At 41.1% G+C, this 19321-nt stretch overlaps 2 protein-coding genes across 2 annotated transcripts; both read right to left on the minus strand.

The window, feature by feature from the left end:
* Window positions 1–2578: 2578 nt before the first annotated feature.
* Window positions 2579–3738, minus strand: LOC131228478 (protein VACUOLELESS GAMETOPHYTES-like). Its single transcript, XM_058224175.1, has one exon. It carries the CDS (start codon window positions 3714–3716, stop codon window positions 2778–2780), a length of 939 nt encoding a protein of 312 aa, XP_058080158.1. The 5' UTR covers window positions 3717–3738; the 3' UTR covers window positions 2579–2777.
* A 12348-nt stretch (window positions 3739–16086) lies between these two features.
* Window positions 16087–17493, minus strand: LOC131228494 (uncharacterized). The gene has a single exon (XM_058224177.1). It carries the CDS (start codon window positions 17491–17493, stop codon window positions 16363–16365), a length of 1131 nt encoding a protein of 376 aa, XP_058080160.1. The 3' UTR covers window positions 16087–16362.
* Between the last annotated feature and the right edge of the window lie 1828 nt (window positions 17494–19321).

Below are 19321 nucleotides of genomic sequence, written 5' to 3' on the forward strand. Positions count from 1 at the left end.
TGGTTTATTTTGGGAAGCCATGGCAGGCCTTCTGGTAGGGGGGCCAAATGCATATGCATGTAGATGTAGTTTAGAGTGTGTTTGGGGCCACCATTCATCATAGTGCAACCAAACGCACCCTTAATATAATCTTTCAATACCTGCTGATGGATAGCCACTTTGGTGGCCCCCTGACATGCTACATTGAACTTTGTAGAATTCTATACCATATTGTTGTTTTTATAATTTCTTATGAGAATCTTCATGGTAGGGAAATTGGTTAAGATTTTCAACCAAGAAGTTTCTGATCACTTTAGATATTTTGGGTTGATAATTCATGAAAGTGGAGATTGAGGAGGATGTCACCTACAGAATTCAAGCAGGGTGGAAGAAATGGAGATGTGCTTCTATAGTTTTATGTAATTGTCATGTACCACTCAAAACTGGAAGGGAAATTTTATAAAATGGTTAAGTCAAGCCGTGATTTATGGTGCACAATGTTGGACAGCTAAGGAATAATATCTTCATAGGATGACTGTAGCTTAAATGAGGATGTTGAGATGCACTAGTGGTGAGAAGGGGATAAAACTAGAAATGCGCATGTATTCAAGGGAGTTTAAGAGTAGAACCAACAGGTAATAAGGCAAGGTAAAGTGGACTTGGATGATTTGGTCATCTGCAATGGAAACTAAGAATTGTGCTGGTTAGGAGTGAGTTGAGTTGGTAGTGCTGGTTAGGAGTGAGTTGGTACACGTTGAAGGCTCTAAAGGGAAAGGAAAAGGAAAAGGCCTCGAAAGGACATGGTAGGATGCAGTAAGAGGACTTGATGATCTGTGGTCTAACTTTTTAGTTATGGCCCTTGATAGACTTGGTGACCTATGGTCTAACTTTTTGGTTATGGCCCTTGATAGAGTGGAACGGTGAAAAAGAATTCTTGTAGCCAAACCAATCAGTTGGGATTAGGCTTAGATGATGAAGAATCTTCATGGTGTGTGGGTTGAGTTTGGTCGCCTGGAAGGTCGCTACTTGTAAGCACACGTGCTAGCATGGCACCTGTGTGTGAGATCCTGGCTGTTCTCCAAGGGGCCAACTGTGTCTAGGCACCTGATCCAAACGATAGGCTGGTTCTTCGGGTGAATTGGATCTGTAAAACAGTCCTAGGTTAAACATACATGTGTAGCCCACGTGATGGATAGACCGACCTGAACTTTGGGTGGCATATACAGGGCACAACGAGCTTAAACGATGTTGATCTTTCAAATGTTTCCACTGGCTGCATACCGGCAGCCGTGCCCACGGTGGTGAGTATGACTATGACTCTACTGCTAGTATGAGGAGCCTTCATACTTGAATATGAACCTAACGTAGGGGTGGACGTGTTGAGGTCGAGAACCGTTTTGTCTTCCTCAAACGGATTACTTCTCTGGACTCCTTACAGAGAAATTTTTAAAAAATTTGAAATAATTTTATTGATCATCAAAAACGAGTTTACAACTCTTTAAATAAGGCTACGAGAAGAAGTTTTGGGAATTATACTATAACTAAAATTCCTAGAAATCGTGACTAACTATAAATAGTAAACTTGCTATTTATAGACTGTCATGATTTCCACTAGACCTCATGGTTTTCGGACAAAAATAGTAAGTGTCCTATTTAATTATTCTAAGCACTTTTCATGTTGGACACAACTCTTAAAGCCCAACAGATGAATAGTTACAACCCAACAAAAACTTATTATAAATTGTAAAAATGAAAATAAATAGGGATTTCAATCATTGATCTTATGGAATCTTGCAAATTCAGCATGAGCAACCTGGCGTAGTGGGGTTGGGTGGCTAAAGTAGCTCGTCCTACCACAAAATCATATATGGTACGTCTAATAGCTTATTCCGGTTTGCGAGATACGTCCATTTTTAGTTCTGACAGTCCGGATCACTTTTGTCTTCAACCAGGCCTTTTCTGATCCATCTCAGCTACGAAAGTGTCCACGACCTGCTTTACATCAGAACCACATTCCAATTCAACTACAAAAATTGCCAACAGAGCGCAGTTTCATAACGCATTGGAAACCACTGCTGGAAAATCCTCACTCTGTTTGATCGAATACGAAGTGGGCCTATTTTCTGTTGGTGGATGAGAATGATTCTTTCTGCTGCCCGTTGCTCTACAACGGTTTTAACGTATGCTTTAACCTTAAATACTCGTACGTCGTTTAAAACTCATTCATACACATATATTTAGAACTTAATGATATGTATTCAGTGGTTGTGCATTGCTTTCTATATATGTTGTCGCCCACATGGTGGAGCGACCCTGCTAAGTGAGTTGGATACCATACACACACCACGGTGGGCTAGTTTCACGCAGCTAGTTTAACGAAATTCTCATCTACAACAATTGCAGAGGAACCGGTCCCTAATTTCTCATTGACTTTAGACCTGAGAAGCGTCCAAAAATATCAAATACAACTCATGATTCACCGCAACATGTAGCTGGGTGGAGGATCTCTGCCTGCTTATACAACGACAGCTAGGCAATAGAAGTATTCCTTTTATTGACTTTTGTAAGTCAGCTATAAAGAGCAACTAATGACAGCGTAGAAACATAAAACCGTTCAATTTCTTTATTGAAGAGAAGAAAGAAACAAGAAAGCCAAATAAAAGAGTCTGAAAAGAAGAAATATAGCAATACATGCAGTTTCTTTTCTTTCACTCTCCACCAAAAAACAAAGACTAGAAACATGGGCCCACAAACATCAACCGTTGATCTTCCTCATCTCCAATCTGAATTTGAACTAGTCAGTCATTGGAACCTCCACTGGAACCCCCCAAGAGATTGCTAAAGATAGAACCAGATGAAGAATCTCCTCCACCTCCATCTCCAACTCCATTTCCACTTCCATCTCCTGTAATACCCTGCATGAAACTCTCTCCAGCCTGCTGAGCGGTGCCATCGATGAATCCTTGCATCGTCTGATCTGCCAAACTGTTACCTGGCCCATTCCCCCCCGCGGGCGGACCGGCTTGATGGATGCCTTGACTCGGGCCATCCACATAGTAAGTAGGTGTATATCCCTGCTGGGGTCCATTCCTTAATCCATCACCAGGAGCCTGAAACTGTGGGTTAGCAGCTGGCCGTAGCAGCTGATGCTGTTGTTGTGGGATCCCTTGAGGATACTGATTCTGAGCCTGCACTGTAGGCCTTGGCTTAGCTGTGGCGCAGACCATGTGAGCGTCGAACTCACATGTGCTGCAACGGTAAAGCCAATGGCTTGCACCTAAGTTCTCGCAAATGTCGCAAGAGAAACCTTTGCTTTCGTAGGGAGGGAAGAAGACGAGATTGAGAGGGTGGTGGTGGGCTGGGTGACTGACAGACAGAGGCATGGAAGCGCAGAGGATGTGGATGTCGAGATCACAGACCCCACAGTGGTAAGAGAATCCGTTGCCGCGGCGGCTACAGGCGTCGCAGTTGAAGAAGCCTTCGGGGTAGGCAGGGAGGGGGAAGAGGGAGAGAGGGTGGTGGGGGTCAGAGGGGTGGTTGATGAGCTGAGGCATCTGGGAACACGTGATGTGGAGTACGTAGTTGCATGGCTTGCATGCGTAGATCCATGAAGAAGCTTTGAGCTTGCACCCAGCGCATGGTGAGGCTGGGAAATGGATGGTGGAGAGCTGCACCAGCTCTAGGGGATGTGGGTGGCTGAAATGTTGGATGGTTGCGTCGTTGCTTAGCTTCCCCATTCTCTCTCTCTCTCTCTCTCTCTCTCTCTCTCTCTCTCTCTCACAGCTCACCAAAGGAAGAGACGAGATTACGGAATATATAAGGTGCTGAGTCAACGGAAGCATGGACATCGAAACGCGTCTTTTCTTTTTCAAGGGGAGTTCTTTGATACTCTAGCAGCCTGTCATGCTTAATACTCAGGCACTTACAGGTGGCATACATTAGCTCAAATTAAACCGCGTAAACTGTGGAACCCAATGTAGCTCAGAGTCTCAAAATCAGATTGGTTTGTGGTTTAGCTATACTATCGCTTGTTTCTTGGACACTTGTTTGATGAAATAGGACCGTCCAATAAATGTCAACCACTCCAATAGTTATATAACAGAATGAATATAACGTGGTTTATGATATATCTAACGGGGCCCTGTAATTTGCGGAGTTCATTTCGAATTACGTGTATGCAATTGTATCCTCGCCGGGGAAGTATCAAAATACTTCTCACTTTTGATGTAAGAAAATATCAAGGAAAATCATACGTAGGGAGAGGATAGCCGGAAATCTAAGAGTCTGCAGCACACTATTGCTTTTGATGACTATAACTTAAGATCAGTTATTCATTTTGTATGTATAATATGCCATTGGAAATCTATCAACGGTTTCTACTTGTTGATCAATGCAAAGACAATTTGTCCCTAAAGGGTCAAAAATAGGATATTATTATTATTATTATTTTAAAGTTATGGAGAAGAGTTTGAGCCAATTTAAAAGTCATTTGCTATTTTTACTAAATTTAATATTTTAGCATTGATTGATGATGAAGAAAGATAATTCTTAGTTCAATTCTCTACCTTAATAATAGAAAAAAGGATTGATCAAATTATATTAAAATTTGATTAATTTATAGCGATCATTTATCAAAACATGACTTAGTTATCAAATGATTGAATATTTGAATTTAAGATTTAAGGCTTATATAAGTCAATAAAAAGACTTTATAACAAGGTTATTATTATTATTAATATCACTTTTATTTCTTATCTTTTAGAGATCTCTCCTTCATTGTGGATTTAAGGGCTAATTTTGAGAAGAAAATGGTGAGCTTCTCTTGTATTATATTATTTGGTATCAGAGTGATGCCTTTGAGATCTTTCATTGGATCAAGGCTTTTAATACTGGATCATACGGTAATAATCCCAAAGGCTGCGTTTCATGGAATCAACTAGTGACCATGGCATAGTTTATAACCTTAGTCTTGATCAATGCAAGAGGTACAAGCAATGATTGTTCGGTTGATTAATGCCATGGATCACAAATACAGCTGTGACAAAGAATGACCCATGACCATTAATGAAGGGTCTTGCAAGCAGTCAATTTGGGGTCCAAAAGGTACAACACTTATGCCAAATTGTAGGCCACTACTTTATGCAGGCAAGGTTAACTCGGAAGTTAGATAATTTTTGGTCAAGCAAATGAAGAAGAAAAGTGGGTTTATGTAGATTGAGGAGTGCCCCCTAAGGAAGAAGAAAAAAGAGGACATATCCAGTTGGAGTGTTTCTTGACCAATTCACTGTTAAATTACTTAATGGATCCACGGATGGGTCTATTGAAGGATTCATGGTTGGCCTAGAAGTGGTTCCAATTGAATTAAAACATCAATTAATGAATGGATCACCAAAATTAATTGGCGGATTGATGAAGCCTCATTGAATCCTTAACTATCATAAAATCTTATAAAGTAGAAACCACACGCCATATGAGCAGAAAATGGTGCCTAACCCTTTTATTTTTCGTAACCGAAGCCCTTACTCAGAATCTACAGTGTAAATCAACCACAAGAATCATGTGTGCAGGTGAATCTTATGATTCTCTAGAGCTAGGCATTGAGTCGAGTCGGACCGAGTTAGGGTTAACTCGACTTGATCCAGTTTTGAAATAGGCCTGATTTGAACTCGATCTGACTCGATATTGAGTCTAGCATGCCTAACTCGATTCGAGTTCGGTCTGGCCTGGACTGATTCAGACCTAGTTCGATCCGGTTAAAAGTACTGTGTCGGGTCGAGTTAGCACCGAGTTGGATTGAGAGACGAGAGAGGGAGGGAGTGGAAAGGAGAGAGAGGAGGAGGAGGAGGGTGATGGTGGTGGGTAGTTGCTGGGGTTTGGAAGAGGAAGAGGAAGAGGAGGAGGATGAGGGAGGGAGTGGAGAGGAGGAGGAGGAGGGGGGTGATGGTGATGGGTAGTTGCCGGGCTTAGAAGAGGAGGAGGATGAGGGAGGGAGGGAGAGAGGTTGAGATTAGGTCAGGGTAGGATTGGAGAGTCGGGTCGAGTCGGGTTTCAGATTGAGTTGGGTTTAACTGGATCGAGTTTCCGGTTGAGTCGGGTTAAGTTACTGGGTAACTCGAACTCGAATTGATTTGAGTTCGGATTGAGATAAGCTTACTTGGTTCGGACCGACTCACCCATTCGGTTTGGGTCAAGTCGGATTGGAACGAGTCGGACGAGTCGAGTTAGCCGGATCGAGTCGTCCCGTGCCCACCTCTATGATTCTCCGTCCCATGAATGATTTTACAATTTCTAGTTGGTCATAAATTCTAAAGCTTTATTTGACTAGTGGTGGCTCCACTTTAAGTATATTCAATATTTAAGTCGATGTCACACCCCATTTGTGCCGGTTAAATAGAAGGAAGTGGGTATGTGCTCCGTGGCATTCACAGACATGAGAAAGAGTTTGAGTCAGCTTATAAGTCATTCACTATCTTTAATAAATTTACTATTTCAGAAATAAAAAATGCTACTTTAAGATTTCGGGGCTTATGTAAGTTATATGAAAGGGTTATTGTGACTAGACTTTTATTAATAATATCACTTTTATTTTTCATTTTTTAAAAGTTCTATCTCCTTGTGAATTTAAGTATTATTTTGAGAAGAAGACGGTAATATATCTTCTTTTTTATCCGTGCACCTACTATGTTAACTTGTTTATCAAGGGCTGGGAGTCGGACTTGGTAAGGGAATTATTTGAGGTCTTATCAGGTTAATATAAAATGCCATAGGCCACTCCATCAAGTCCTTTTGGGTGTAGTTTCCAATGAGAATTAGACATATTTGAAATGGGGCTTGGATATGGTATCATGTCCGGGTATTCACTGATCATGTCCTATCATCCCCATAACCAGTCCTTTGAAGAATGTACATCTTGTATAGTTTTTGATTCAATCCAAAGGGTATATAGATCATGTACCCTACAAGATCAAGTTATATATATATATATATATATATGGACTCAAAGCTGACTGATTATCATTAGTAGGGTCTAAAATTTAGGATCTAGATTCAATTAAATCAATATTTCTTTTTTTGGATTTGGGGAAAGTAACATCATTGGTAAGCTGTTAGGACGAAAGTGTGTGTGTGTATATATATATATATATATATATATATATATATATGGTTCGTCGAATTCTTAATTTATAGTAACCTAAATACTTTTGGACAAGTAGTGTATCGCACATGACTGTTAAAATATTGATTGATTGTCTCCGAAGAAGTGATGAAATAAGGCTGTGATACACCCTAGAAATAATTTTATCAATGCATATGCATAACATGTTTTAATGTGTAACCTATCCAACGGTCCCACTTGGCACCCCACATGTGTACATGTGCCACCATTAGTTTTCCTGTACCTTTAAAATAACATATGTTAATGTATTACTACTCATGTTAAGCTTTCTACATGTGCCACAATCTATCATTCATCTATGATAATGGAGAAATTAAAAAAATAAATAGTGGCACATGTGTACTAAAACTAGTCCCAACAACATGTTCTGCATCCAAGGGTGCCCTAGTTTTCATTTCTAATAATCAGGCCATCGTTTGGTAATCCATTTCACGTTTGGCTATTAACATGGCTCGGAAGTTCCCTAAATGAAAAAACTCCTAGCCATCTATCTTAGTATTTATTTTCCCAGTTTAAAGCGGATTGTGGTTGTAATCCTATTATTGATTCTTAACCGTCCATTTGCAGGCCACGAATTTTAAATATCAAGAAAATTTTAGTGCATGGTTCCACCGGTGGTCCAATGGTCTAGATTATCAATCCATGGCCCCCACCTGTTAAAACTGAAATCACGTAGTCTGTGGGCCGACGCGGCTCCAGAGGAGAGTAATTATCTAGTGGGCGGTGTATGGTAACATCTCCGTGCATATAGTTTCATTTGGACTGGTTTTCATCCATATAAACTATCTGGACCATCTATTAGATCCAGTGCACTCTTCATAGGCTGACCTGAGAGTTTCATACTGATGAGATGATCTAGACCGTCCAGTTGATGACATGAAAAATGAATGTAAAAGATTGTACGTAGAAGATAGGGCTAGCCTCAGATGTTTAGAACCATCTGATTGCTGTGATTTTTACCCATTAATAGAAGAAGGTTGGAGTGGACCTAATGGACGGTTCGGATGGATACTGTGAATCCCAACAAGTTCAGATGCCTCATTGGCATGAGGAGTAATGATCCTAGGTCATTACTCATACAAGATTGTCGGTGGGTTGCTTTCTCAACGGACTCGGTAGGTGGTCTGTGGGACCCACCATGATGTATGTGTTTTATCCACGTCGTCCATTCATTTTTCCATCTTGTTTTATGGCATGTACTTGGAATGAGTCAGATCCAAATCTCAGGTGGACCACACCGCAGGAAAAGTGGTAATTTAACGCCCACCATTAAAAACTTCCTGGGGCCCACTGCCACCAATATGGTGTTGTCCACCTGAGACTTGGATCTACCTCATGCGTGGATAAAACACGTACATCAAATTGGGGCCCACAGAGCTTTTCCAGCACCGACGACCACCGACGTGGGGTCACTGACGAATCCGAGTCCTTTTGAATGGTTTATGTGAGCCGGTTGGAAGTGGCCGACTTATGCTGTCAATATCACTACAGTTGCACTTTAATAATATTGACTTAGGAGACATGGGTAGGGCTGACCCGATATTGGGTTGGGCTCAGGCAGAATGTATCAGGTTTGCCTCGGGGTTGGGTTATACAAACACTAACCTAGTAAAACTTGGGTCGGGCTCAAGTTGAGGTCTGAGTTGCCCGACCCAACCCAAACCTGATTGATATATAAGTTAATTATAAATTATAATTGAGTGCTGATCATCTATGTTGAAGGCATAAGAAATTCTAGTGCCATCGGGTCTCATTGGTCCAGGTCATTTTCATGACTAAGCTAACAAGATACGCCGGATTTCTCTTTCCCGAATAGATTGCATGCTACATTTTCATGACTTTTATAGGAGTAATTGTCCAATGTATTAGCTTGTTTGTTTAGAAAAAAAATGAAACTCTTTATGGTGAATAACTACATAAATAATTAATAAAATCAGAGGTACCAAAAATAAGACATATATTGAAATATAATAAACTAATGTAATAATAAAAATATTAGCATGTATCCACCTGACCAACCCGGCTGAGCTCACTTGGGTTGGGCATGGGTTGAGAAATGCTAACCCGAGGTTGGGTTGGGATTAAGGTATAGGAACATAGGTTGGGCTACGGTTGAGCACCAGCCAAACCCAATCCGCCTGACTTTCGGCCCTACATATAGTTGGCAGACTACATTCTGCCGCTTCTTCATCCACTGTCTGATAGAAAAGTGTGGCCCACTTAGATATAGTGATTTTAATTAATGAATTGCCTAATTAGGAATCCGTAGGTTTAATTGTATGAACGAGGAAGAATGGGTGTTGACCCACTCATATGTCGCGGTCATCTTATATGGTTGGCCACACCTGTAGGTTGGGTCTGAAGCATTTGTCCACTTATAAGTTATTTCTCAACCACGTCATTATCCCTACAGTTTCCTGTTGTGTGGTCCACTTGAGCTTTGGATATGCTTCAAATTTGGGCTCATGCCCTCCCTAAAATGAGCTGGCAAAGTGGATGGATGGTGTGGATAAAATGCATATATCCTAGTGGGCCCTACAGAGTCCTGACACCACTAGGTGGTGTTGAGGTCACCATGCAATCCGTGTCCAACGCGAACGTTGTTGTGGTGGCCTTCACAGAGCTTACTTCTAGGGGTACGCATGCTTCGGTTCCATCCAGTTCCAGGGTGAAACCAGAACTGAACCGGTCCAATGGTTCCAGGAAAAATAGAATCAAAACCAGACAGTTTGCACCCTAGAACCAAATCGGAATTGGACCATAAAAAATTGGTTCGGTTGCAGTTCAGTTTTACGGTTCTAGGTTTTTTATAATTTAATCCAATTACATGGTTTATTTTAATAATCCAGCCCAATTATATGGTTTTTTTTTTTTTTTTTTTTGAGAGAGAGGCCTCGAAAAATGATGAGAATAAAGAAAGATTAGTGTTTTTTAATTTTTTTTTTCTTTTACTTTTTATGTTTTTTAAAAATTAAAAATTAAATATTTATTCACTAAGGGGTCTGATTCCACGCTTGGATCCGAGATTCGGTTCTACAAAATTTCAAATCGAGAACTGAACTAAACTAACCGGTTCTTTGATTTTCGGAATTGGACCAAACGTGTGGTCTGATCAGTTCCGGTTCCTGTCTAATTTACCGGTTCGGTGTGCACCCCTGTTTTATCAGGTTGGCGTTTGTATAACCCTGCTAGGCTGGTATTACAATAAATTTGCCTCCGTTTTGGATGGAGTCCAGAGAAATCGGATTGCGTAAGTTACTCAGTACTAACTCAGAATGCTCTTATCATACTGATTAAACTTCGTTGGGCCCACTGTGAATGTATGTGCTTCATCCGCGCCGTCCATCCGTTTTTTAAGCTCATTTAAGGGGCTGAACCCAAATTTTAAGAATATCCAAACCTCAAGTGTATCATACCACAGGAAACAGTGTTAATAATGATTTTCACCATTGAAACCTTTCTGGGCCCCACAGTGATGTTTACTTTCCATCCAACCTATTTATAAGATCATACATACATGGATGAAAGGAAAACACAAATCTAAGCTTGATAAAAAACTTCTGTGGCCCACAAGAATTTTTCAATGGTAGACACTCAATTCACACTGTTTCCTGTAGTGTAGTGTGGTCAATTCTTTGGATATCATTCATATTTTGTCTCAAGCACTAAAATTATCTGGTAAAATGGATGGATGGAGGGAATTAAATACATAAATCATGGCGAACCTCACAGAGTTTACTCAGTACGCAATCCGCTTCCGAGTCCAGAGAAGGAAAACAAAAATGAAGGTGGCCCACCTCAAGATTCGGATGGTAGACGCTAGACGCTCCTGTCTCTTTATGGGCCCATATGTGGAGATGGTCTGATGGTTGGAACCACCAACCCTCATAATGGGCCCACCTTACTGATTGGGTCTCGACCTATGATACAATCACCACTCTTCCAGAATGATCCTGATCTTTGATGATTTAACTTCTTATTCTCATTCCGTGCAGTGAATGGACGTACAAACGTTGTCATTTTGCATTTTCAGGCCCACCCAAACGGCTCCACATCCACACGAACTAGTTGTGCTGAATCGTCATGTTAGCATGATCGACTGGCCCCACCATATCAACGGTACCATTCTTCTATCTACTTAGCCACGCATCCAGCAGGATTAGTGAGTAGACCATCTATCTGCTTACAATATTAGCAATGTGGCCCATCTGCTTACGTTGAACGGTCACGTTAGCATGATTGATTGACCTCACAATATCAATAATCTGATGCTTCCATCTACTTGGCCACACATCGCATTACCGATGTGACTTATCTATTTAGGATGAACAGTAGCATTATAATGATCAAGGTGTTCCAAAACGGTAACGGCGGCTGTGACGGCCACCACCGTTACTGTCATGATGCGAGCTGGTAACAGCTGTTATGGTTGTTTTTTATTTTTTGAAAAAAATATTACTAGACAGTTAAGGGATCGTTACGAGGCTATTACAGGACCATACGGGCTATTATGGACCGTTACAGGACGGCCATTTCAACCCCGTAATGCGGTTATAGCTGTTACCGTTACATAATGGCCGTTACGGTATACCTTGATATTCATGATGGAATGACCGCACCATATCAACAATAGGATGGTTCTATAATCCAAGATTAGCAATGTGACCCACTTATTAGTGCTGAGTGGATCATCTAAGCATATCTAGCCACGTGTTCTTAAAGACCATGTAGCCTTAGGGCGTGTTTGGGCAGTGGGATTAGGTGGGATGGAATTCAAAAAACATAATTATTACCTATGGGAGGGATTGTCCCCCATTGCCAAGGGATAAGATTAATGCCATGGTTTGTTGGTAATACAGTGGTACATTGAATGGATATACACACGTTAAATTGTTTTGTAATCTCATTTTATGGCATGAGCCTAAAAATGAGGTAGATTCAAAACTTATGTGGCCCCAAAGAAGTTTTCAACGGTAAGTATTCAATCCCCGTTTCTTTCTATGGTGGGATCCATTTGAGCTTTAGATTTACTTGATTTTTTTGCCATGCTTAAAAATAATCTCAAAAAATGAGTGGACAGTGTGGATATAGCCCACACATCATAGTGGGACCTACACAACTTACTAACATTGAGTGAAAATAGCACAGGATCCAATGCAAATCCATCTAATCTAATTCCAAGCTTTTCCATTCTTCCCCGGCGTGGAGTGAAATTGGCAGTGGATTAGAAGGGATTAGGTGGGATGGGATTCATCTGGTCGTGTGCCAATTTCACTCTATGTTTGGAAAAAATAGAAAAGCTTGGAATTACATTAAATGGAATTGCATTGGGTCCTGTGCCAATTTTACTTAATGTTTAGCAAGTTGTGTAGGGCTCACCATGATGTGTGGGCTATATCCACACCGTCTTCCCATTTATCGAGATTATTTTAGAGTATGGGCCAAAAAATCAGGTAAATCTAAAGCTCAAGTGGACCCCACCATAGAAAGTAACGGGGATTGAATACTTGCCATTGAAAACTTTTTTGGGGCCACATAAGTTTTGGATCTACCTCATTTTTAGGCCCATGCCATAAAATGAGGTTACAAAACAAATGAACGGCTTAGATATAACACATGTGTGTTATTCTAAGTGATTTTAAATGATGGTGGGTATATCCATTCAATGTACCACCATATTATCAACAAAGCATGGAATTAATTTTATCCCATGGCAACAGGGGACAATCCCTAGGGTAATAATTATGTTTTTTGAATCCCATCCCACCTAATCCCTTCTAATCCCACCGCCCAAACAGACCCTAAGGTTTTGGCCGGAATCCTATGCGGCACCCATTTTAGGCAGTTCTTAAAACACCAAAGTTTGTGGGCCCACTTTATTGTATATGTAAAATCTACTCCATCCATCAGGTTTTTTCCTTGATCCTATGACCTGGATCAACAAATCAGAGAGATCCACGATTCAGGTGGTCCACACCACAGGGAACAATGGGGATAGGATCCCAACCGTAGGTTTTTTGTGGGTCCACCATGCTGCGTATCTTTCATCAAATCCACTAATTGTCACTAACCAGAACGAAGTGGAAATTATAAAATAAGCCTGATCCAAGCATCAGGCGGGCCACACCATGTAAACTTAGAGGTTTTAGGAGCAATTTTGCATTGTTCCCATTGGTGTGGCCTATCAATATTAGCATATATGAACGGTTCAAATAATTTTCTCTCCTGATGGATGGAGGGGATTTACATATAAAATATAGTTAAAAAACTGGAAAATATGACTGGATGCCTAGTCAGGTTGACTCGAAGACTTACTGGACTCAGAGACTTGATTTGACTACACGCGATATTAATAATTAAAATTATAAATAACATGTTACTAATAGTAGGGCTGAAAGTCGGGCGGGTTGGGTCCGGTTGGTGCTCAACCCTAGCCCAACCTAAGGTTCCTACCCCTCATCCCTAACCCAACCCAACCCAACCCAACCCAACCCAACCCAAGGTTCCTACCCCTCATCCCTAACCCAACACAACCCAACCCAACCTCAGGTTAGGAATTCTCAACCTAATCCCAACTCACGTTGGCTTAGCCGGGTTGGTCCAATAGATATATGCTAATATTTTTATTATTACATTAATCTATTATATTTCTTATGTTTTGCACTTATGATTTTAAAGGGCAACTACTCCAAAAGCCCTGTTGTGTAGCTTGTAATCTATTTGAGAGAGAGAGAAGTTCTGTGTATCTTGTTAGCCTGAGTCATCGGAAATAAATTGGACCAATGAGACCCGATGACATTGAAATTTCATATGCTTTCAACACAGATGATCCACATTCAATTATAATTTATAAGTAACTTATATATCGATGGAGTTCGGGTTGAGTTGGGCAACCCGAAACCTCAACCCCAGCCTAACCCAAGTTTTTTCAGGTTGGTGTTTGTATAGTCCAAGCCTGAGACCAAACCCAATACATCACTCCCAAGCCCAACCCAATGCCGGGTCGGCCACTGGTCGCTTGGGTTGAGCCTGCCCGACTTTCGGCCCTAACTAATAGCAGCTATTTAGAATAATAGTATGAAAGATTGCCAAAGTAACGTGGGCTTGTGTATACACCAGATGTCAATGGGCCGGGCTTGGGCCAGACAAAATCAAAACTTTAAATCGGCCTGGCCTGTCAGGTCCAGCCCAAACATTTTAAAAGTTGGTGAGTCAACCAGAGTGACTCGACTCGATTTCTGACAGAGCCGAGTTGATTCAGCTTAGCTTCGAGTTGAGTCGGCGAGTTTTAGAACTATGATGTATGACATATGGTGGGCCGGATAGAGCACATTGCAAAACGGGTGTTGTAATCATGTTACAATGAAATGGCCTGATGGACTAGACTTTTTATTTAAATACATATCAACTTGGCGGGTGATTCAGTTCGAGTCATGCCGAGTTGACTAATTAAGTGTGATTATTTGTTGAGTCATGTCAAGCTCAACTGAGTTGAGCTCACCAACCAATTTCATGGTGGCTTGGCTCGATTTCTAGCCGAGTCGAGTTGACTCGAAGAAGTTTCAAGTCTAATCAGCGAGAGTTAGAATCATAATATAAAACATCTCCCACCACAAACCTCGAGTCTAATTAGCGAGTGTTAGAACTACAATATAAAAAGGTTACTCAGCTATCTTGAGGTGGTTATCTCATTGGCCGTTTCGATCATGATTAGGACCGGAATTTTGTGATGATGTGGGGATCATCTCACCCTTTCTTATAGACCTTGGCCCTAATAGCGTGGTGTCAACTTGGCTCCAATGGCTTGTTGAATTAAAAAGGTTTTAAAAATATAAATTTGAAAAATCTAGAAAATCAATTTAGTTTAGTCCATATTGAAAAGTTGTTAAGAATACTAAGCCTTTATATTAAAATATTTCATTAATTTTTTTTTTAATTGGAAAATAAGGGTATATCATAAGAGCAACTTCACATGCGTGCACGCGACCAATGTGGGCGGGGCAGTGGAGTGGGGTGTGTCTTTGAATGGACGCTTTTAGTTTTCTTTGCATATATATTGTCTTACTCCTGCATATGAGAAGACAAAGAGCCATTGCACACATACCTAATAATTAATAAGTAGGCATGCATCGACATACATTTATTGTGCCGCTCGCATGCGCCCCGAGCCATAACAGGCTACCCACTTTTAATTGCTCTTGCTCGGTGGTAGACTGCCAAGAGTTTCAACTCCCGGTCAAGGGTTCGAGTACCCATAAGTGGTGAAATTCCACTAGCGTGAGTGTGTGGGGGTGTGTGTGCATGTGTTTTTTTTTTTTTTTTTTTTAAAAAAAAGGCTACCTACTTTTCCTTTATAAAGGCATCTTCTCTTTATTACAAACTAATTTGATTTTTTTTTTTTTTTTTCTCTTCGACTTTTTTTCTCTCTGAGTTCTTTATGAGCAAATCAGTTCGAGTATTCTTGAGTTGGGGAGGCTGTAATCGAGAATACACCAAATCTAGTTGTTTATTTTAAAGGAGCAGCTGTTATATCCCAGCGGTAGACTTGCTGGAAACAAATGGATCAGGGATCATCTTTCTATGGGGGAAAATATGCCTTTTAGACAATGACAATAATGTGGCTCAACTATCTTGATTCATCCAATATTCTTATATCTAGTTGAAAAATCATTTTGAGTGGTTGTTAATCTCATACGTGTATTTAAGGGATCCGCTCTACATGCTTCCTCACATGGTATTGTGACACGCGAGTGCAACATCCGTGCAACATCCGAGCCTTCCATCAAGTTGATTGCCATGTAGATGCGCTGGAATATCCGAAGCCACTTCGACCTGTATTCAAAGAAGTTTTCTATCCAAATCTATTCAAATAATATCTATTCCATGTATACACAATAACAAAGCCTCAATGGTCACAACCATTTAATTCATTGAACTAATAAGCATACATTTTAACAATGACGACAAGATGAAGAAAAACAAGGTGGTGATGATGAACAACATTATGGGCAACAAAAACCATCCTAGATACAGTTGAGATAATCTAGCTACAATGGATTAACACATCTCTTGAAAATATACATTTAAGAAAACCAGACACATGGCAAGCTAAAATTACAGCTGCATTGCTTAAAAGAGAAAGGAAAAGTGCAAACAAAACATATCAATCCTAGTTATTGAAACCAATGACACACAACATATCAATCCTAGTTATTGAAACCAATGACACTGCTTAGAATGGTTGACCCAATATCCAGACCAGAAGAAGAAGAAGGATCTCCCAACAGACCTTGCATCATATTACTCTGCCCTCCCTGCTGACTTAATCCATCCACAAATCCCTGAATCGCATGCTGCATCAGATTGCTGGCCAATCCGGTACTCCCTGAAGGTTGAACATGACCAGTGGCGCCAAATCTCGGTCCACTCACGCAATGGCTTGGTTGGTTGATATATTGAGACCCAGTTGTGAATCCAGTTTCAGGAACTGGAAATTGGGGTGGCACATATGGAAGCTGTAGTTGTTGGTGTTGTTGTAGCAGTTGCTGTAGTAACAGTTGTTGTTGTAGCAGTTGTTGTAGTGGTTGTTGTTGAACATAATGATTCACTTGACTAATACTTCCAGACCCATTAGAGGATCCAAATTGTAATTGTTGTTGTTGCTGTTGTTGTAGTTGTAGTGGTTGTTGTTGAACATAATGATTCACTTGATTAATACTTCGAGACCCATTAGAGAATCCAACTTGTAATTGTTGTTGTTGCTGCTGCTGCTGTTGAAATTGAGTGCAGCCTCCTGATTTGGACTTTGCCACGCCACAACTCATGTGGGCATCAAACTCACATATGTTGCACCGATATAGCCAATGGTTTGAGCCAGTTCGCTTGCATATGTCGCAACTGAAGCTTTTGTTGTGGTAGGGAGGGGAGAATTCAAGGTTGAGGGTGTGATGGTGGGCCTCATGGGTAACTGATAGCTTCATTGCTGCACAAAGGATGTGGATATCGAGCTCGCACACCTTGCAATGGTAGCAAAAGCCGGCACCTTGTTTCCCGCACGCGTTGCATGTGAACACACCTTCGGGGTAGATGGGAGATGAGAAGAGGGTTAGTGGGTGGGCCACATGTGATGGATGGTTGATCATTGGTGGCATTTTAGAGCATGAGATGTGGAGGGAATAGTTGCAGGTTTTGCAGGTGTACATCCATCCAGAGGCTTTGAGGGTGCAACCTGAGCATGATGGTTGTGTGTTTGGGGTCTGTTGTGGGAGGTTGGAGAGGCTCAGAGGGTGTTGGTGGCTGAAATGGTGTATGACCTGATCTACCTCTACCTTACCCATCTCTCTCTCTCTCTCTCTCTCTCTCTCTCTCTCTCTCTCTCTCTCTCAGTGCAATGCCTTGAAGGATTTCACAACTTCTCTCTCTCCCTTGAAGGATTTCACAACTTCTCTCTCTCAGTGCAATGCCTTGAAGGATTTCACAACTTCTCTCTCTCTCTCTCTCTCTCTCTCTCTCTCTCTCTCTCTCTCTCAGTGCAATGCCTTGAAGGATTTCAAAACTTGTTGAGTCTTGAGAAAAAAGTCAACGCTTCACAACTTATAGATTCTTGAGCAACGATCCGATCAATCGCCTTTGTTTGGTTTCTTTTTCAATCCTTGCTTGTTGTGGGCTGCCCTAATGCAACTCATACTCTCCCCACACGTGCCACTATGGAATGAAGGTGAAAAATCTGTTCCTTTCATAAAGTGGGTCCCACTGCATAAGTGACATTGGTTTAAAACAGGCCTGTACTATCATCAGTTAGGCATCATGTGTGCATCTGACACGAACCGTTCATCAATTCTTTTAAACCTCGTATTTTCTCGTACACTTGTCGCTACGTCTGACTAATCGACTGACCCGATTTTTCGACCATTATCATAAATAGTTGGGTCTACGTGATTAACGGACCAGATCTTGCACACATGTTCCACATCGGGTTATTTTCATGAGTAGCATAAAGTTTCACTTATGACTAACGTGTTTTTTTTTTTTCAACGTGCGCGCTAGGTACATACCACAGCCACGTTCTCTTTAGGTGGGAACGTCTTAGAGCCTGCTTCCATCAGCTACCTACCCAATATTCCGCCTTGATTCCCAAAATATCAGGCTGACTCACCATTCCGTGGACCATTCCTAAAAAAGTATACCTAACCTCTAAATTCACGTGGTGTGTCCCACCTGAGTTTTGGAATATTGTGATTTTTACGTGATGCACATTAGATGAATGGATTTGATGGCATATAAAACACAGTGTGGGCCCTACAGAAAAGGAATGAGAGCAGGTTTCCCACTTTGTGGCCTACCTGCGTCTTGGATGGTTATAATTTTTAAGTTCAACGATTCAGATGAGGCACTGTACATGATGGACGGGATGGATCTCATGAAAATTCTACCAACGAGATGTACAAGCAGTTCAAATTCCATGGTCCAAATGATCATTTGCTCTCTTGAAGGGACGTTCATAACTTCCCGTATAGCGTTGAAAAATGGTTAGTCAAGGATCGATCAGAACAGATGAATGCGCGTTTGTTGCTGTTGTTGTTGTTTTTTTTTTTTTTTTTTTCTGTGTACTTTCTTTCTTTTGTCATTTTCCTACTCTCGCCACACGTGCCACTGTGTAACGAGTGTAGAAAATCTACTCCACTCATCAGGTGGTCCCCACTGCTTAAGTGCCATGTTTCAAACTGACCAGCCCTCGTGTACGTCCGTCATCATGAACTGTTCATCTGTTCTTTTAAACCTTGTGTTTCTCGAACACATGTTGCGCACCTGACAAGTTGACCTACCCGGTTCAGTCCATAGATCGCATATGGTAGGCCCATGTGATGAACGGCCCGGATCTCACACACGCTACATCAGCAGATGATGGTTGGCTTTTGGACATTGTTTTCTGTGAGTTCTCTTAGCCGCTGTCGCTGCTCGGGATCCAGCATGTGTGGGGCCCTCTTGCTGAGATAATCCGATGACCTGAACTAGCCATGTCATTGTTATCAACTCCTCTCATAAGCACTCTTCGTCGATCATTGTTATTTTTTATTTTTAGAATTGGACGAGATTCACTGAAGACTTTCTTTTCATTCTAATTTCATCTATAGATAGTAATTAGATTCTAAATTCCCATAACAA

The sequence above is a fragment of the Magnolia sinica genome, chromosome 2, assembly GCF_029962835.1.
Source record: "Magnolia sinica isolate HGM2019 chromosome 2, MsV1, whole genome shotgun sequence".
NCBI lineage: Eukaryota > Viridiplantae > Streptophyta > Magnoliopsida > Magnoliales > Magnoliaceae > Magnolia > Magnolia sinica.

Excerpts from the sequence above, each read along its gene's own strand:
- LOC131228478 (XM_058224175.1), bottom strand. The coding sequence starts at position 3,716 with ATGGGGAAGCTAAGCAACGACGCAACCATCCAACATTTCAGCCACCCA.
- LOC131228494 (XM_058224177.1), bottom strand. The coding sequence starts at position 17,493 with ATGGGTAAGGTAGAGGTAGATCAGGTCATACACCATTTCAGCCACCAA.